Source organism: Setaria italica, chromosome V (assembly GCF_000263155.2).
Source record: "Setaria italica strain Yugu1 chromosome V, Setaria_italica_v2.0, whole genome shotgun sequence".
NCBI classification, from domain to species: Eukaryota; Viridiplantae; Streptophyta; class Magnoliopsida; order Poales; family Poaceae; genus Setaria; species Setaria italica.
The window spans coordinates 42641594-42660394 of NC_028454.1; the positions used below are offsets into that span (position 1 = coordinate 42641594).

General features: G+C 52.0%; 1 protein-coding gene across 1 annotated transcript; it reads left to right on the forward strand.

Moving 5' to 3' along the window:
* The first annotated feature begins 16135 nt into the window (after positions 1–16135).
* LOC101772177 (myb-related protein 308) lies at positions 16136–17365 on the forward strand. Its single transcript, XM_004970683.4, has 2 exons — positions 16136–16569; positions 16666–17365. Exons 1-2 carry the CDS (start codon positions 16307–16309, stop codon positions 17216–17218), a joined length of 816 nt encoding a protein of 271 aa, XP_004970740.1. The 5' UTR covers positions 16136–16306; the 3' UTR covers positions 17219–17365.
* Positions 17366–18801: the final 1436 nt, after the last annotated feature.

Below are 18801 nucleotides of genomic sequence, written 5' to 3' on the forward strand. Positions count from 1 at the left end.
ATGAGAAATAAATGTGAGAATATCTTCAGCTGTGGAATAAATGTCTGCAATGCATTTGCCTCGATGAAATCAATAGCTTACTTTATCTCTTTTCTATAGACGTACAGGAGTAGTATACAATTAGTTAGGTAGAGATGAACTGTCACCCGCCCTGCATACGTAGTGGCTGCTCTCTACCTGCAGGATTCCAGTTATCTGTTCGAGCCAACGATACAAACAAACGCCATCAGCGTCATGCCAGTAAGATGGGCAGAAGACGCCCTTCTAGCAGAGGAAACTAATATCGGCAGTGCATTTCTGGTTCAGCAAAGATTCCTGACCTATGCTAGACATTTGTTTTCATATTCAGTAGGAAGAGCATCAGAAATACACAACATTATCTTTGCCAAACCATACGAACTGTGCTGTACGATTCAGTAAAAATATATTTCCCAACTTCTCCTGAACCTAAACAACCGCGAATCATCGACAGAGATAGAGCTTATTTAATTCACAAAGAATCAAATATAATGCCGCAAGTTGTGATGGCGCAATCAGGTAGGTTTAGGCGGGAGGCGAAAATGCGCATGTATAAACAAAGAAAAGATTGGCAAGAACCACCACGGTTCGGTAGGCCTTAACATCCTCCGGTGCTCACATGATCACAAACTGTAGCGTCTCCATGTGCACGCAGGCAAGCAACAAAGACACATGGTGTGGTTGCGACTTGCCATTCTCTTATGTCATATACGTATGCGTCTGTTGCTGATAAATGTGATGTATGCTGTTCAATAGTACAGTATGAAAGTGTTGTTCTCTGGTATCATCCCAACAACTGTAGCGCCATGCCCAGTAGGCGTAAGGTAGCCGGGTAGGTCCGTAGGTGTGTCTTAGGTGCGCTATAGCAGCACAGTGAACTATGCTTCAAGCTTAAGGTTCAATACATGGGTATATACCTAACCATTCGGTCAGTAATTTATCTGGTAACAAGGAAATGCATGCTCGTGTGTTGTTTGTTTCTAACTTCAGTAACTAATAAACAATGGCAACGTCAAGATGAAAAAGTCCAAGATTCTGCTACTTTCCAGGTTCCAGCTATGAACTGATCAAATACTAGGAGTGTGTATTGTATTACACTGTCACTATTACCGCCTCCCGTTCACTACCGTTTTCTATTACAGCATGAAACTTTGTTTCCTACCAACTTGAGTTGAACGCGTAAACAACTTTACTGACCGGAATCAGGTCACTAGCAGGTCCAAATTGTCAGCTGACAACATTGCTTGCTTAACATGGCTAAGAGAAAACGTATTCAACGGGGACCAGAATCCGCTCTCCACGGTAAGTTGAACGAGTTCACTCGTTGGTTCTTGCAGATCAGACAACGACACTCCTATCAGAGATGCTGATGTCTTGGAGAAGTAGGTAGCGATCATTGGCGCACTGCACGTAGAGTTCAGACTTCAGGCTTCACAGACCCAGCTCGAGCACTTGGCCACTGACAGAGAGCATAGAGCGAGTCAGCTTGGTTTAGTCCTTTTAGGAAGCCAGCTTGCCGAGCAACAATGCCATCCGAGTACCTAGTACAGTAGCATCTCTCATGCGAGTCGGCAATTTTCGGAAGCGGCAAAACACCGTAGCCGCTCGTGCTCACCAGGATTAAAACCTGGTAAGAGCTACGAGCACTGATATCTGAACCGGCAGAGAGATCCTCCCATGGTCCGATTGCACGAAATGAAAACGGTCGGCAGTGGGCACCAGGGAATCAGGACCTGTTTAGTTCCTAATTTGGAAGTGCTAAAGTTAGGATTTTATCATAAATACGTAACTGTAGCATTTCGTTTGTATTTGTGAATTATTGTCCAAACATTGATTAATTAGGCTTAAAAGATTCGTCTCGCAAAGTACAACAAAACTGTGCAATTAGTTTTTGATTTTTCGTCTACATTTAGTACTCCATGCATGTATCGCAAGTTTAATGTAATGGGTAATCTTCTTTTTCATAGTGCCAAAGTTGGGAATTTGGAGTAACTAAGGGCCTGCTTGTTTCTACCCTCCTAAAGTTTTAGCTCCTAAAATATTTTAGGCAGTTTTTAGGCACCTCCTAAAAGTATGTTTGGTTCCACCTCCTAAAAGTGACTAAAGGCAATGAATGAGTGGTACAATGACCAAGATGCACCTCTCCCCCACCAACCCGCTACCCCTATTCCCCTCCACGGTGTTCCCCGAGCTGAGCAGAGCCCGTCCGTCGGCCAAATCCCCAGCCTCCGCTCCACCATCTTCAAATCGCCACCTCCTACGGCTTCCTAACCCCCTCCTCTTCCCCCTCGACCACTCCTTATCCACTGCGGTAGCTCCTGGCGCCGGGATGTCAGATCCCGCGGCCGCCATTGCCGCCGGCCCAAGCTCGGGCGACCTCAGTATGCGATGCGATATGCGGTTGACTTGGTGCAGTCTCCCTGAGCTGGCGTCCCTCTCCTAGGCTCGCATGGACCGGGCTAGTGGGGGACAAACTACAAAGGAAAGGGAATGGACAAAGCCATGACTTGAACCACGCGCTCTTCTCTACTAGCAATTCTCTGTTGCTGTGTTTGGTGCTAGGACACGTACGTCGGGAGAAATTTTTGTCACACGGCACGTACGTTAGGGGGTGTTTGGATAGGAGCTCCTAAAGCGAGGGTAACATTAGATGTTCGGATGTTAATTAGAAGGATTAAACATAAGCTAATTATAAAACTAACTGCAGAACCCCTATACTAATTCACGATACGAATCTATTAAGCCTAATTAATCCATCATTAGCAAATGGTTACTGTAGCACCATATTGTCAAATCATGAACTAATTAGGTTTAATAGGTTCGTCTCACGAATTAGACTTCATCTGTGCAATTAGTTTTGTAATTAAACTATATTTAATACTCCTAATTAGTATCAAATATTCGATGTGACAGGTAAAGTTTAGGAGGGTGTATCCGAACACCACCTTAGTCCCATCTGTAGAACCCCCGTCTGCTCCATGGCTCTGCATTGACCCTTCTCAACGACGCCAAAACCGGGGATGGTGAAAGGCCGGCCGGAGAAAGGTGAAAGGCCGGCCGGAGAAAGGTGAAATGCCACTGTTCGTCCGTGACCTGATCAGTGTACGGCAGCAAGTATACGGGGTGCGCCAACTGGAGACCTCGCACCAACTACGCCCAGACCCGCCGGCACCGCGGCAGCTAGCTGCGCTAGGCCGACGGCGCCAGGCGGGGCACACCACCGGCTTCGCCCAAGCAATGGCCATGGCCCCCGCGCGCGCGGTTGGTGCGCGCGTCGCCGTCCGGCCCCCGCGCACAGTGTGATCCAGGCGGGCGAGTGCGAGGGCGGAGAGCGCGCGGCGCGGGTCTGCTCCCTTGTTGGGACGCTCGCGCCCACCGGCCGCGCGCGTGGTGGGAGCCGCCGGGACGCCGGCCGGGTCACGGGCCGGCGCGGCCGCAACTGCGCTAGCTAGCGCGGCCTTGACACCGTACCAACCCGGCCGCCGCGCGCGCCCGGGCACCAACCGATCCTCGTGGTGGCCGACTGGGCGGGTGGGGTGGCGGAATGGGGCGGATGGGACGGTCGCGTCGCGCTTGCATTGCATGCAGTGGCGGACTGGCGGGGGGGCGGTGCACTTGCGCTCGGCGGATGCGGCGGTGGTTCGTGCTTAATTGGGACATCCTTACTGCCTTTTGGCATGCACTTGGCTGAAAGCTACGCGCCCCCGACCGGTCGGATCCGGGCGAATCCAGTACACTCGGCCGGCCTAAATCCACTGTTGTTTTTCCTCACCACCCGTGTCGGTTCCGCCTCTGCTTCTGCAGGACTGATGGTGATCGCACATCCACGGGAAGGAAGAACCGACACTGAATTACACAGCAAAGATGCCAAGCTTATACTGCGTCATGTAATCATGGTTTTATCAAGGCCTAACACTAGCAGGAAAGAAACCGCGCCATTATAACATTATTAACATTTTCGCTCATGCCAATATGCTGCCATCGCTGCACACACAAGCTGACAAGAGAGAAGACCCCCCCTCGGTTCCGTATCTTTGATTTTTTCCTCGCGAAGCCACGCTCCGATCCAGCTGATGCGACAAGCATTCACTGCACCCTGCCTACTCTGTCCGTCCGAATCCCTCCGCCCTCTGGTGACTGGTGCGAGAGAGCACGCCGGCAACCTGCAAGCCTGCAGGCAGGCGGCACGCGCTGACCTCACTGCCAAGTGCCAGCATTCAATGCGTAGGGGCAGATTGGCCACTGTTCCGAGCCACTAGCTGATCTAACGCCTTGTTTAGTTGGCTAAATTAGGAGATACAAAATTACTGTGCCAGCACTGTAGCACACTGTAGCGTTCGTCTACATTTAGTACTCCATGCATGTACCGCAAGTTTAATGTGATGGAAAATCTTCTTTTTCATAGTATCAAAGTTGGGAGTTGGAAGGTAACTAAACATGACCTAAGCTGAGCTGAGCAGTCAGCAGGCCTCGCCGCGGACTTTGTGGCCCTCTCGACGCGATTGCTTTCGCTCCTTTTTTTTGAGCTCGCGCACCGCTCTCCCGGCCCGGACGAATGGACGATCGACCTCAGCACGCTCGCTCTCCTTCCAGTCGTTTTCCGCTGCAGCTAGCTACCACCACGGCTGCCTGCACTGTTAAGTCCACTGGGTTAAAAAAAATCTTCAATGCACGCGCGGATCCGCGCAAAGATTTCCAGTTCCTAGCGGTAGATAGATGGAGTTGGTTGTTAGCCCGTGGTTGACACAATGACACTCTTACTCATCCCGGCCGGGTTAATTTAGCCCGGACGCCTTCTGGAATCTGGAAGTATATCAAAACAGAAACACGGAAGGGTTTATTAGCTACCTTTTTGTCGCGATCGGTCCCAACGAGACCAGCGACGCCGTGCCAGAACTCATTAGGGCAGGGCGGTTGGAGTTGGCCGCTAAACGGTAATCACTGGTGGTAGCTTAGTAGAGTAGCTCCCTCTCCTACCGTCGAGCCGCACTGTATCTCAGGTCGCCGTCAGCGTTGGTGTATCTCTCTCTCTATCTCACACCGGGCGGCGTTTTCATCATGCCGCCCAGGGGCGTTGAGCGAGCGCGCGGAGCTGTAATGGCGAAGCCAACGGAACTGTTGCCGCCTTGCCGGGCATTTAACTCGCTGAAAACGCCGTGGAATAGCCTTTTCGACCCATGGTTCTAGCCTCTTTTTTTTCAAACGGCGTGCGGCCAGAGTGTCGTCGCTGTCCCGCCCGCTGCCCACCCGCGCTCTCTTTTTCGAACGAATAAGCACGAGATCTCGTGCCTATTTCATTGATAGAGAAGGTTTGTATATCCAGCTAGCCGGAAAGAGGGTACCGTAACAAACGCAATTACTCACGAAAAATGAAAAACGCTAAATCTTTTACCCCCGCTACTACCCATGCTCCGACTACTACCTTGATTTTTGCAAAAAGTGTAAGAGGTAACATTTCCTCTTAATTGAAGATCCGTCTGTTCCTTTCCTTCTAGACTTCCCACATGATAAGCAGGACAATAAAGCACGTTCCATTCCTGGGAGCTTGTATTTTAGTAGTCATGGTTATCTATCAGCCTAGGACGTTGTCGCTTGGGCGCTAGGCTAAGGGATGCGAGTTTGGTTATGCTGTCCAATCCACCACCAGGCCCCGAATCCTTTTGGTCAATCTGCATGCCCCAATGAGGTGATATGCCATCTCCATTTCACGTCTGCATAGGGTGCATGAAGGGAAATGTGCATCTCCTGCGCGCTAGGCGGTCAGCCGTCCACACTTGGTTTTGTAGTATTAACCATGCAAAGAATTTGCATTTTGGTGGCGCCCAAGATCGCCAGAGTGCTTTGCTATGCGGTGCCTTTGTGGAGCTAAGGAACTGTGCTTTATACGCCGAAGCCGGAGAGTACTTGCCGCTCGTAGTAAGTTTCCATCGCATTATATCTTCCTACTGTGGTTCCGGCCGCACCGCTGATATTAGCCACCATAGTGTCATGAATTCCTATAAATGCCATGCCGTCATGCCATCTCGTATGTTAATATCCGTGATCTAAGTATTTCCCTGCAAGGCCTCCACGACGCTTCTTTTTTTTCCCTTCTGGATATGGCGAAGATGTTTGGCGCAATATCCCTCAGTCTACAGCCTTGCAGCCAACTTGATCGCCAGAAGCTAGTCTTGTGACCGTTCCCCATCGTGATCGTCGTGCAGGCCGCGAATAAAAGTCTGTCGTTGTCAATGCACAGCGTTTCCATTCCAACCCACACTTTCTGCGGCGATTCCCATTCATGCCATAGCCACCGTAGTCTGAGCGCCCTTTCGAACTTGTGAAGATTTAGTACCCCTAATCCTCCGCTTTGTTTTAGCAGGCAGGTTCTGATCCAGTTTACCTTGCATTTTCCTTTGGTCAATTCTGTGTCGCCTGCCCACAGGAATCTTTTCCTTACTTTGTCTATGCCTTCGATTACTTCTTGCGGGACCTTAAGGACCATCATCAGGTACAACGGTTGCGCTGTCAAAACCGCTTTGGTAAGGCAGGTGCGTCCCACTTGGTTGAGGTTGCGTCCGTTCCATCCCGAGAGTTTTCCTGTTGCTTTGTCAATTAAGGATTGGAAATCGATCTTCTTTAGTCTTCTTATCGTAAGGAGCAGGCCCAGGTATCTTATCAGGAATCCTATTCGAGTTATTGGTAGCCCTGATAGAATTTGATCCATGCTGATGCAGCCACAGTTGATAGGCGCGCCGCTTGTTTTTTGTAGATTTGTCCTCAAACCAATGCGTTGTGTTTTCCATGTCTGTAGCTGTTGGTTTTATGAAGATCACTCCGTCGTCAGTGTACCTTGAGATTCGTGCGTGCGTGGCTTGCCACCCTAAATTGCTAAGTAGGCCCATGTCGGTCGCTTTGCATATTAGATGGTAAAGTGGGTCTATCGCTAGGATGAGGAGGAGGGGGGAGAGTGGGTCTCCTTGTCTTAGTCCACGACCGTGCATAATCGTATCTGATGGGGTGCCATTGAGTAGGATTTTTGAAAAGCAAGTCGTGAGCATCGCCGCAAGCCAGTCACGCCACCTAGATGGAAAGCCTGTGTGTTGTAGCAGTGATAGTAGGTAATCCCAGCGCACTGAGTCAAAAGCCTTTGAGATATCCAGTTTCATTAATAAGGCTGGTGTTCTATTTCTATAGAATCATCGAGCCATATTCCTAATGTAGAGGAAGTTGTCGTGAATACTTCTTCCTTTGATGAAGGCGCTTTGGCCCGATGAGATTAGTGCGTCCATAAATGGGGCTAGACGTAACCCAAGGATTTTGCTTATAATCTTGGCGATGGCATGTACCAAACTGATTGGCCTGTAGTCTTGGATTGTTTCGGCGCCCTCCTTCTTGGGGATTAATACTACATTAGCCGTGTTGACGAGGTTCAAGTCCCTGCAACGGATGTTGGGGAAGGAGTTGACTGCTGCTATGACATCCCCTTTGATTATGTGCCAACACGATTTGAAGAAGAGACCGGTGAAGCCGTCTGGTCCTGGCGCTTTGCTCTTCAGGAGTTCAGCGATGCTGTGTAGTACTTCCTCTTCTGAGAAGGGGTTGTCTAGCGCTGGTAAATCAACCGTTGGGAAGTCTATGATCTCCCAATTTAGGTCTTTGGGGCGTTGCTTAGGTGGTTGCATCATGTTGTTGAAGTGATCTTGGATCACCATCTTTTTATCTTCGTGTGTTAGTGCCCAGCCCTATTCCTTCTTTAGCCTCTGGATAAAATTTTTCCTTCTTCTAGCATTTACTTTTAGATGGAAGAACTTTGTGTTTGCATCACCCTCGCGTAGGTAAGTGATTCTGGAGCACTGTTTTTTCCTTGCCTTTTCTATGGCCGCCCATCCTAATAGTCTCCTCTTTAACTTATGGCGCACGGAGTATTCTGCGTCATATAGTTGTCTCGTCTCTTCAGCCATGTCAAGGCGTAGGATAACTTCTTGGGCCATATGCAGCTTAAGTTTGGCGTCTGAGATGAGTGACCTGCTCCATGTGCGTGAGCAGTGGCATGCAGTTTGTGCCCTAGTCTGTGGAAAGGTTCTTGTAACATCCGCAAAAATCACAAACTTAAATCACCCGTTAAAAATAGCTTTCAAAACCTTGCGACCGTTGAGCTCCCAAAAATCCCAAAACCTTCCCGGCGATTTCGCCGTCCCGGCGCCCAAAGCCGACAGCCATCATTTTACCCCTTCCAAAAAAAATTCCGCGTGCCGGTCGACAAACCATCGCGCGTGCTCCGACCACGTGCCGCAATCCCCGCTGGCTCTCCCTTTTATTTTTCTCTTTTCCCCCATTTATTTTTCCCTTTTTCCCTTTCTTTCTCTCTCTTTCTCGTTTTCTTCCTTGTTTTCTTCCTTCTTCCTTTTTCTCTTCCCTCCTCCTTTCTTCTTCCTGGCGCCTAGCACCATTACTCCTCTGGCGCCCGACCCCCAGGTACCCGGCCTCCTCCTGGCACCGGCCCTTGGCCCCGCCTGCCCCTTCCCCCTTTGCCGCGCCTGCGCCCGCTCTCCCCGGCACCAGCCCGCAGCGCGTCCGCCGTGCCGCCCGCGGCCGCCCCTCCCTCTGGCGCGCCCCCGGCCCCCTTCCTGCGCGCGCCCGGCGCCAACGCCGGCGCCACTTGCCGCGCCGGCCCCTACCGGCCGCCGCCCGGAGCTCGCCGGCCCCCACGAACAGCGGCTCGTCGCCTCCTGTCCCACCGCCGCCAGTGACGCCCCCACCCGTGCGCCGCCGCCTACTTACCCATTGCCGGCCGCCCGCCTCCCCATCCTCAAAACTCCAAGGTAAGTAGTAAAACGGAGCCCCCACGGTCTCCTCTACCCTTTCCTGCCACCTCCCCTCGCCGCCGACGAGCCTAGGCCGCCGCCCTAGGCCGGCCGCCCCTTCCCCCAACTCCTCTGTCTCGGTACAGGGAGAAAGGAAGAAGAAGCCCCCAAATTCCGATCTAACCCCCACTTTTCTCTATTTTGTGAAATAACCCTTCCACCACTCTCAAGGACTTCTCACAGATTAGCCCCTCCACCTCCAGAAATATTTACAAATAAGTCCTTGGTTTATCGCAGATCAGTCCTAAATCTCCTTTTAAGCCCCTAATACATGTTTAACTCGTCATTTCATGCGCCAAACTTCCTCCAATTAATCCCAAATTCAACCATGTCATCCCCCAGTATATTTCCGCCGATCCATATCCAAATTTCCCATAAATACTCATTCTACCTATTTTTCGTTCGCGTTCTCTGTTCGGAGCTCAATCGGTAAAATCTTATTTTCTTTTTATTTATTGTGTGCTCGTTTGTGTGTGCCGTAGATCGCGGAGTACCCAAGGAGGAGCATGAGGAGGAGTTTGACCGCGAGCACGAGCCCGAGGACCAGCAACGCGAGCCGGAACTCCCGGAAGGCTTTGAGGACGGCAAGTCCAATCTCACCCTTTGATGCATATTTATTCCTAGTTTTTCAAACACAACCTATTGGCCTATTTTATAAAAAGTGCATATTGTTTTATTGCAAGACATGGTTGGATAGCCACCCTTGATTGTTATGAACATTCCTTGATTGATCTATAATTATCTCTAAATATGACTTGCTCTATTTAGATGATAATTACTGCTAGAAAGCTTAGGACCTTGTTATTCAAATTCAATCATGACTACAATGGTTTATTTAGAAAATAAATGTGTGAGTGTTTTCAACTGAGAAAAAATAGGTTTTCGGGTATAAAGGTAAGAAATGCTTAGATGAGGTGGATGGGTGTTTCTGGTGTGAAATACCAAATTGTGGGCTCGTACCTTAGTGGTTGAGCAAGGTTAGGAGACATCAATCTTGTCATGGTAAAGGACCAAGTTGATGTGTCATCTTGCCTAATTCAACCATCGTGCAACCACTTGACCGTTGTATGGCCAACGGCTTAGCATAAATCCCACTAGCTAAACTGTTAGTCTTCGGGTGAGCTGGTGAGCAACGGGAGCCCATGGAAAAGGGATAAGATCTTTGTGACTTAAGTCCTGGTTAAGACCTCGATGGTAGGTCGTTAACCCCTTGGTTGCTTTCGTGTGGACTAGTCAGTCTTAGCTAAGGTGGGTAATGGCTTTGTTAGGATCCGCACCGGCACTAAGGTGATCGTGTTGCGGTACCCTACTTGTGGGAAAAGTGTACAACCTTTGCAGAGTTAAAACCTATCCGGGTATCCGTGTCCACGGCATTGGACGAGTTATGGCTTGGTCACATAACTAGCACTTGGAGATGAATGGTTTTTATGGCGTGTGTTGGATTTTGGAAGTGTCTGGTAGTTGTGCCGTGGGCTATGGTGGACGGGGAGTCCGATAGCGATAAAATTTGGATCCTTTGTGTAGGATCAACCCCACTTATTGTTCGGTTACTAAAGGAAAAGCTAAAACTCTTTTAAAATAAACCCTTGCATGTGTTGAAAAATCTAGCTTTATTGCAAATGAACCTTAGCCTTATCCTTGCTAATATCCTGTGCATAATCGTGACTGTATCCCCCTCCGTGGATGGGGTTGGACTTGTTGAGTACTTTTGTACTCACCCTTGCCTCGTTGCTACAGAGGAAGACCCGGACTTCGTCGCTAAGGACTTCGAGTAGGAGGTTGTGTCCGCACCCAATGCTACCTGTGGTATTGGCCTTCACAAGATGCTTTTGCTGCCGTGTAGTCCCTAGTGCTGTCTTTTGGCAGTCGCTTGGCTAGCCGCTGTTATTTATTTGCTTCTTATCACAGCGTGGCTTTCGCACCCACTCCCTCAGGAGTTATACGGTATTTGAACTATCTGTTGAATAAATGTGTTAGCAGCCTCCTGGGACTGATATTTGCATCACATTTAGTCTTCGCTGAGGTGGGGATGCTTCAGTTCCATGTGGCTCGTCCACTTTGACCACTCCCGTGTGACTACATCGTGGAAACCTAGAAGGCGTGTCCAGAAGTTTTTGAATTTGAAAGGCGTTGGGCGTCGAGGTCCAGATTGCTGCGCTAATAGTAGCGGACAGTGGTCTGAGTGTGAAGAGGAGAGCGCGTGCAGTACATGGTCGTTGAAGTATAAATCCCAACTTTCGGTGCAGAACACCATGTCCAGATGTATTAATGTCGGCTAGCGTCTAGCGTTACTCCAGGTGAATTTTCTATTCTGCAAGTGCATTTCTTTTAGACCGCAATAGTGTAGTGCTGATCGAAAACTCCTCATCAAACGGTGTGCCGTGTAGATGAGATTGAAATCCCCCAAGACAAGCCATCGTGTATCGTCAGCCGGCTTTATAGCATGTCGGTGTCGTAGGAAGGCGGGTTTAGTATTTTGCCGTGATGGGCCATATACTGTCGTTAAGCGGAAGGATGATGCGCTGTGCTTGACCACCGTTGGGGCCGAGATGGAGAAGATACCAATGTGGACATCCTCTATGTCGATTACAATGTCATCCCAGAGAATGAGGATCCCTCCCTTTATGCCTATCACCGGTTTGCAGACAAAATTATTCAGGCGGTGTCCCGCTAGGAAGGTAGCTAGAGTTGCATCTATATTTTTTAGCTTCGTTTCCTGTAGGCAAGCTATGTGACACGTTGTTGTCGCTAGTGTTTCGCGCACTGTCAAGCATCTAGCATGGGCGTTTAGATCTCACACATTCTAGCACATAATTTCGAAGTTACCTATCATCTGGATTCATTTTAGTCGCTGACGGTGTTACCACATGCAGGTGGTCTATAAAGGTAGGCTACTGTAGTCGTAGGCGTGTGTCGCATGCAGTTCTTGCCATAAGGGTTCTAGACGGTTTGACGCACGGTTCGCCCGAAGGTCATGCCCAGCAAGGCACGGTTTACAGTTCACATGTTTTGCCCGAAGGTCGATGCCAGCAGGGTTAGTGAGTCATCCTCCCCGAAGGTCGCAGCCAGCAGGGTGAGGAAGTGGCGAAACAGTGCAGTTTTGTCGCTAAACAGGAGATACAACACGTGCAGGTGATGCGCAGAGGTAGCTTGCGTAGTGGGTATCACAGTGTTCTGCTCCTGCTGCAGGTCGTCCACGACATCGCCCACCGTGCATAGTACTACGTCATTCATCTGTTCCGCCACAGCATCATCAAGTTTGAAGAAAGCAGTCATGGCGCATATAATGAACTCCAAAAGGGCTCCCTGGAACATGCTGATGAAGTCTTGCAGGACGCGCTCGATGGGAGCAAACTCATCATCGCTGGTGCCAAGCTTCCTCCATAAGTTTCTCTGCGCTCGTTCGATGGCCATCATCGCCGGTTTCCTCGCCAGGCGAGCGCTTCGACGAACCTCGTTCATGTCAAAAGTATGGCGCTGCTTCGCACGTCAAGCTGGTTGTAGTTGCAGCGCTGGTGGTTTTGTGTTGCTGAAGAGGTCGTGGACGGAAGGTGCTGGTGTAGAGTCGCCTTGTGGCGGAGTCGGCACGCTGTCTGGAGGCGACGCGAGTGCCTCCTCTGGCGCGGCAACATCGACGTTGCCTGGAGCAGGAGTGCGCTCCGCAGGAGAACTGCGCCAGCTGACAGGCCTAGTTGTCACGGTGCGCATTTGCCCTGTTGGACCGTTGTGGCCTAGGAAGTGGTGGCCCACTGCCACTTGCGCTCGTGACACACTGCATCCTGGCCTCGATGGCCATGGAGCTTGACATTTCTTTCGCGCCCTCTTCCCGGGTGTTCGTAGCCGTCATCGTTGTGGTGCGGCCAGCGGGAGGGCATGTCATCACATGAGCCCTTGCCACCCCCCCGGCTGGCATCGCGATGTCGTCGGTCGTCGTCCTCGCGCTTGCCGCTCCTGTCATGTTCGTCGTGGCCGCCCTCCCGTGGCTCCTATTCCCGCGGTGGCGAGGGAAGCCTTGTGGGGAACTTTGCGTGTGCGTCCGAGGGAGCGTCGCTCGGCACCCCATAGCGCCCGGCGTAGCCCCAGCACGCAGAGTTGAAATTGGAGGGGTTGTTCACGGCATCGTCAAGGTCGCAAGCCGCCGCGGTGTGGTCCTCCAGCACGCCCAAGTGCAGGACGACCTCATAGCGCACCCCCTGTTGCCAGCAGTCCAGCTGCGATGTGGAGACGGCGATCGATGAAGACTTGTCGGAAGGTTGGTGAGTGAAAATGAGTGACACTCACTTGGGAATTTCACTTGGGTTCACTGTCCAAGCCCATAGATCGGTGTGGCTGGTGTCGGTGGGCTGGACAAGTTCAGAGTTGATAATTTGGAGGGCGCAGCACGTGCCGATGATGCGCTCGACGATGTCCAGTGTGCACGCGTGTATCGGAATGCCGTCAATGTGGAGACGCACCCAGAAGAAGATGCGCAAGCCGAGCGCGTGGCTTAGGCTGCGCCATGGATGCAAGCATATGTCGATGCCGCGGCCTTGGAAGCGTCCACTGTTGCGTGCTGCAGCACAGTGGGCACTGTCAATGAAGCAGATGAGGAACGGCTCCGTCTGATGCATGGTGACAATGACTTCACCCCTCTGGAGGCGCAGCATGTCCAGAAGGAGATCTTTAATGTCTTTGGCACCAGCGCCGCGTGAGAGCCCATGGGACCAAAGTCGTCTCCTCCCATTCCTTGGCATCTCGCTCAAGGTCAAAGGAGTTAGGGATGATGATGGTCTCCTTGTCAGGGCGGGTGTTTGGGTCGCCAATCGCCATCCGCGATGGTGGTAGGGGCAGCTTCAGAGGTGGCGAAGGTGGCGGTGGTGGCGGACAGGGACGTGTAGTGGCTGGTGTAGTTGGTGGACGAGGATGGGAGGAGGTTAGGGATGGATGGCTTGGGTGGTGCGGCGGCGGCGGTGGTAGTGGAGAGTGCTTTGGCGGTGCTTGGGGATGAGCTGTGGCAGGTGGTGGGCGGGGATGAGGTTTGGGTGGCCGGTGACGAGGTTGAGCAGGATGGTAAGGACGCTGGTTTCTGCAGAAGAGTGCCCGGTGCCTCAAGCGACGGCAGAGGAAGTAGTGTACAGGGTCTCTGTAGCTGGCCGCGCAGTGCTCTTTGGTGAGACAGGTGAAACACCATCCGACAGTGATGCAATTGAAGGCGTCAAGCGCAATGGTTGTTGCGTGCTTTGACTCCTCATCGCGCTGCCGGTCGCTTCAGGCTGGGTGGGTTGGGGCGGCGTGATGTGCTTTGAATGCATCCTGCGCCTTGTAGTTGTCATCCATTCCTGGACGGAGGCGTGGTAGCTTGGCTGGAGGGCCTGATGGGGAGCACTGGCGCGGCCATGACTCCTTCTCCCTGAAGTTAGTGCGTCGTGGCCTTGTCAACTCACCGGCTTGAATGCGGCGTCCTTGAGGGCGAGAGGTGTGCTGCCTCTTCGGCCGTTGAGAGTATTGACTCCCCCTAGCTTTACTGCCTCCGCATAGGACCTCCATCGATTCGCCGTGAAAAGGGGGCGGATCCTGCCTCGTTGGTGCTGGATCCTGCGCACATACCTTCAAATCCATCGCCGGTGCCTGCGGATCCGGCGTTTCTGACACGGAATCATCCTCATCGAGGCGGGGTTGCCCATGGCGTGGCGGCCGGGGGGGGGGGGGGGCTCGCGGAAGAACTGCTCCCAGAACGATTTTGGGCTATGTGTGGCTGATTCAGTGTAGGGGAGTGGCGCTAGTTCGAAGGGAGGCAGCAGCGGAGGGTGCGCGGTGGTGGGGTTTGCTGGTGGCTTAGTGGCAGCGGCGGCGGTGGAGGACGGGGGTCGGGGTTGGGACGCATGGCAGACCTTCAGCTGCTCCTTGTAAGCCTTCTTTCCCGCGTGCTCTCGTAACGCCGACAGGTGAAAACGACTCGGGGGATCTCACACAGGGCAGTTCCAATGGAATATTGATGATAGTTTCTATGTCTATTAATTACCTTGACAACTTAGCTTTTTGCTCATGTGACAATGAAGTTAATGTAGAGAGAGAACACACAACTAAGAAATGGTTTCCTTCTCACGAAATTAAGTCTTCACGGGAATCAACGCACCAAGAAACTAGAGAAATGACATTGGGGAGAAACCATCGATTTCCAACGGCCTCATCTGGATCCAGTGCGCCTGGAACAGGAAGTCCATCAGGCACCGGGCCTCCTTTACGTGCATAGAGGATCTGATACTAGAAGGGAGAATGATTGGTTGGATTTTCATTTAAACTTTAGATAAAAAAAAATTGGATTGTAAAGGATAATTTCTTGATACAATATCTAGAATATGAAAACTACTTGTGATTTCTCCCGTTAGGAATGCCCTCAAAGTCCGTGCACGGATAACCTCTCCGCCTAGCGTAGCGTCGGCTTATCCCATCCATAGCGTACGTGCCTGAGATCGAACGAACGGCGGATCCCGCGGGCCCAGCCGGGCAGCCAATCGTGTCCACCCGAGCCGAGCACGAGCAGTTCCCAACGGAAAGGGGGAACCGGGGCATGTTCGTTTTGACCCGGGGGCACGTTGGGGCCCGGCATACGATAGTTTACGCGATCCGCACCCACCAACGTTACCAAACTCCGCAACCTACACGGGCTAACTGGCGCGGCGAACTACCTAATCAGGGCTAGATTATTGGCTCGGGATGGATGGAGTGGATTAGAGAACGCCGGGGGCTAGCCACACATGACGGAGCGCTAGGAGAGGAGCACAGCGGGCACAGCTCATGGGGTAGCTAGCCAATCGGTGGCGGTTGCTCCACCAGAATTTGGAAACAAGTACCAAACGGATTCCCCCTCCTCATCTCCTCGGCCTTTTTCTAATCATGGACTGGCCCAACGGAATTATGGCTTTCCGGTGCTGCTGTGCTGGGTTAGCTAACCCCCAGGAGGAAAAAAAAATTGTCTCGACTTCTACTTCTATTGGCGCTAGCTACGACAGTTTGCGTAACTAGCAAACTACTCCACCGAGAATGCCTAGCACATCTGAACTTGGGTGAAATCTGGAGCGCCCCCTGATTTTGGAGTAAATTTTTCGCTTCAAATATTAACCGCCAGTCGGCCGATCATGCGTATGAGACTAGCACCCGCGCGGGCGCGGTCAAATGCCGCGCATCTTGTAGGGTCCAGTCAATGGAGGGAGAAATCGGGAAATAAAAAAGAATAAAATCCACGCCCCCTCTCTTACTCGCACGCACCGCCTGGCTCCCATATATACGGCGCGCTCCGTTGCCTCCTCGATCTTCCCTTTCATAACCAAGCTAACGCTCAGAGACTCGAGGGGCAAACTCGACTCGAGCTCAGAGCAGAGGCGTCCGGCAAGAAACACCTGCGGCGGCGCGGGCAAGAACCCAAGAAGGCCAGGAAGGAGAAGAGAAGAGCAGAGGAAGGCATGGGGAGGTCTCCGTGCTGCGAGAAGGCGCACACGAACAAGGGCGCGTGGACAAAGGAGGAGGACCAGCGCCTGATCGCCTACATCAAGGCGCACGGCGAGGGGTGCTGGCGCTCGCTGCCCAAGGCCGCCGGCCTCCTCCGCTGCGGCAAGAGCTGCAGGCTGCGCTGGATGAACTACCTCCGCCCGGACCTCAAGCGCGGCAACTTCACCGACGAAGACGACGAGCTCATCATCAAGCTCCACGCCCTGCTCGGCAACAAGTAAGCGACCTCTTCCTCTCCACTCCGCCGCTTCGCTCTCGCTCTCGCTCTCTTTCTTTCCGACGGGCGGGTGACTGATCGGGCTCGATCGAGCAGGTGGTCGCTGATCGCGGGGCAGCTGCCCGGCCGGACGGACAACGAGATCAAGAACTACTGGAACACGCACATCAAGCGCAAGCTCCTCAGCCGCGGCATCGACCCGCAGACGCACCGCCCGCTCAGCGGCGGGAGCGCCGCTGCCGCGGCCAGCGGGCTCACCACGTCCAGCACCGCCGGCTTCCCGTCCCCGCCGCCGGCGCCCAGGCCGGCGCGCCCGGCCATCACCATCCCGCCCAATGCGATGTTCGCGAGGCCCGCGCCGTCGGAGGACGGCCACAGCAGCAGCGGCGGGAGCTCGGACGCGCCGCGCTGCCCCGACCTGAACCTCGACCTCGACCTGTCCGTCGGCCCGCCGTGCTCGCCGCCCAAGACGCCGGCCGCCGCCGCGACGACGCCCACCTCGCAGCAGCAGCAGCAGCAGCAGCAACGGGCGACCATCTGCCTGTGCTACCACCTCGGCGTCCGCGGCGGGGAGGCCTGCAGCTGCAAGACCGCGTCGCCGGCGGGGTTCCGGTTTCTCAGGCCGCTAGAGGAGGGCCAGTACATATAGGAGGCGTCGTAAAATCACAACAGTAGTCAGGCAGAGGCACACCCAAGAAAAACCTGTAAAAACAGCATGAAAAAAGAGAGTTTCTAATGGAGATGACTGATGTGGATGATGAGAATATCATTTCGCATGTTTCCCTTTTCTTCAGAACCGGATGATTTCCCCCTTTCCATTTCTTGGTTTTGTGTAGGGGCAATGGTTTGGAGCATCTTGTGATTTGCGCATCCGATTCGGCGTATGCTTTGCCATTTGTGCCATGCGGGGATATACCAGTTCGAGAATACATCATCATCATGTGGTGTGCTGTTGGTAGGTACACAAAAATTTATGTGGGTGCTCCAAGGAAATAAGAAGAATACTACAAAGATAACATGGTGTGGCAAGTTAGGCACCGAAGAATTTTTGGAGAAACTGACATGGCCTTAGTTTTGCCGGAAAGCTTTCTTTGTTGTTTAACCGTGAAATTGTGAATGTGGCGTTGTAGTGGTAGTTAGCCAACCAACCTAGGTAGGTCGACAGGTAAAAGGACAAGGGGAAAAGTATAAGTAGTAAAACACACAGGATAAACGAGCCGACTGCCTGCTGGATTCGAAGTAATCCTCCGAATTTCCTGCGGAATTAACTTCTGCGAATAGATTCCTTCTCTTTGACTTTTCTGTTTCACATTGTCAGGGACTCAGGGGCAGTGAACTTGGTGGGGTGGAAGTTGATGGTTTTGTGTCATACGTCACTGAGGTTTTGTTCTTATTGAAGCTGCATTCACACGGACAGCGAGATGAACTAAAGAATGTAAAACGCAACTGTAAATTGTTCGGAGCTGTTGGCTATACTCCAGTTCCTGGGATGGATCATGAATGGCATGAAACACAGTTCATTTTCCAGTGAAAAAGGAGATGAACCATCGGGATCTTCTTTTACTTTTGAGGTTTCTCCACCACCACCTGTCAGTCAGCCTGTAAACTGAGTTCTTATCCTTGTGTCAAAACACAAACGGGAGTTTCTTGCGGGTAAGTCCGACGTGGACGTGGATAAATTTTGCTGACCCAATAATCTCCGTTTACTCTACGCCTTGCGGCGATGTGATTTTCAAACCCCTTGACATTGTTGGTTCGTATCACGTACTGCGTGTTGTGCTGGTTTTCGTGTACTACGTACTGTACCTGATGAATTTCCAGACGGAGTTCTGCTTCTATCTCTTTTCTCTTCATCTGAGGCAGCTGGGAAGGAAGGTTGGTTAATGGGTCCCCATCCGAAAAAATTCCATGGGCATGTGCGAGGTCAACAATTGCTTCATCTGCCATCATGTTTGGAACAGGAATATTTGAATTCGGACACCAGTTTCATTGCCCATTTGCCCCCCGGGATCACATGAGGTCAGGAGATAAATTATGACTCTTTCGCCTACCGCACGTACGCCGTTGATCTCGTGATTTGACCAGCCAGCTCTGCCATGTCGTGTCGTTAATGCTACTAATTGCTTCGCTAGCTAGACTTCCTTCCTACCAAGGCCGTGTTTAGTTGGGGAATTTGGGAGGTGCCAAATTACTGTTACAGCACTGTAGCACACTGTAGCGTTTCGTTTGTAT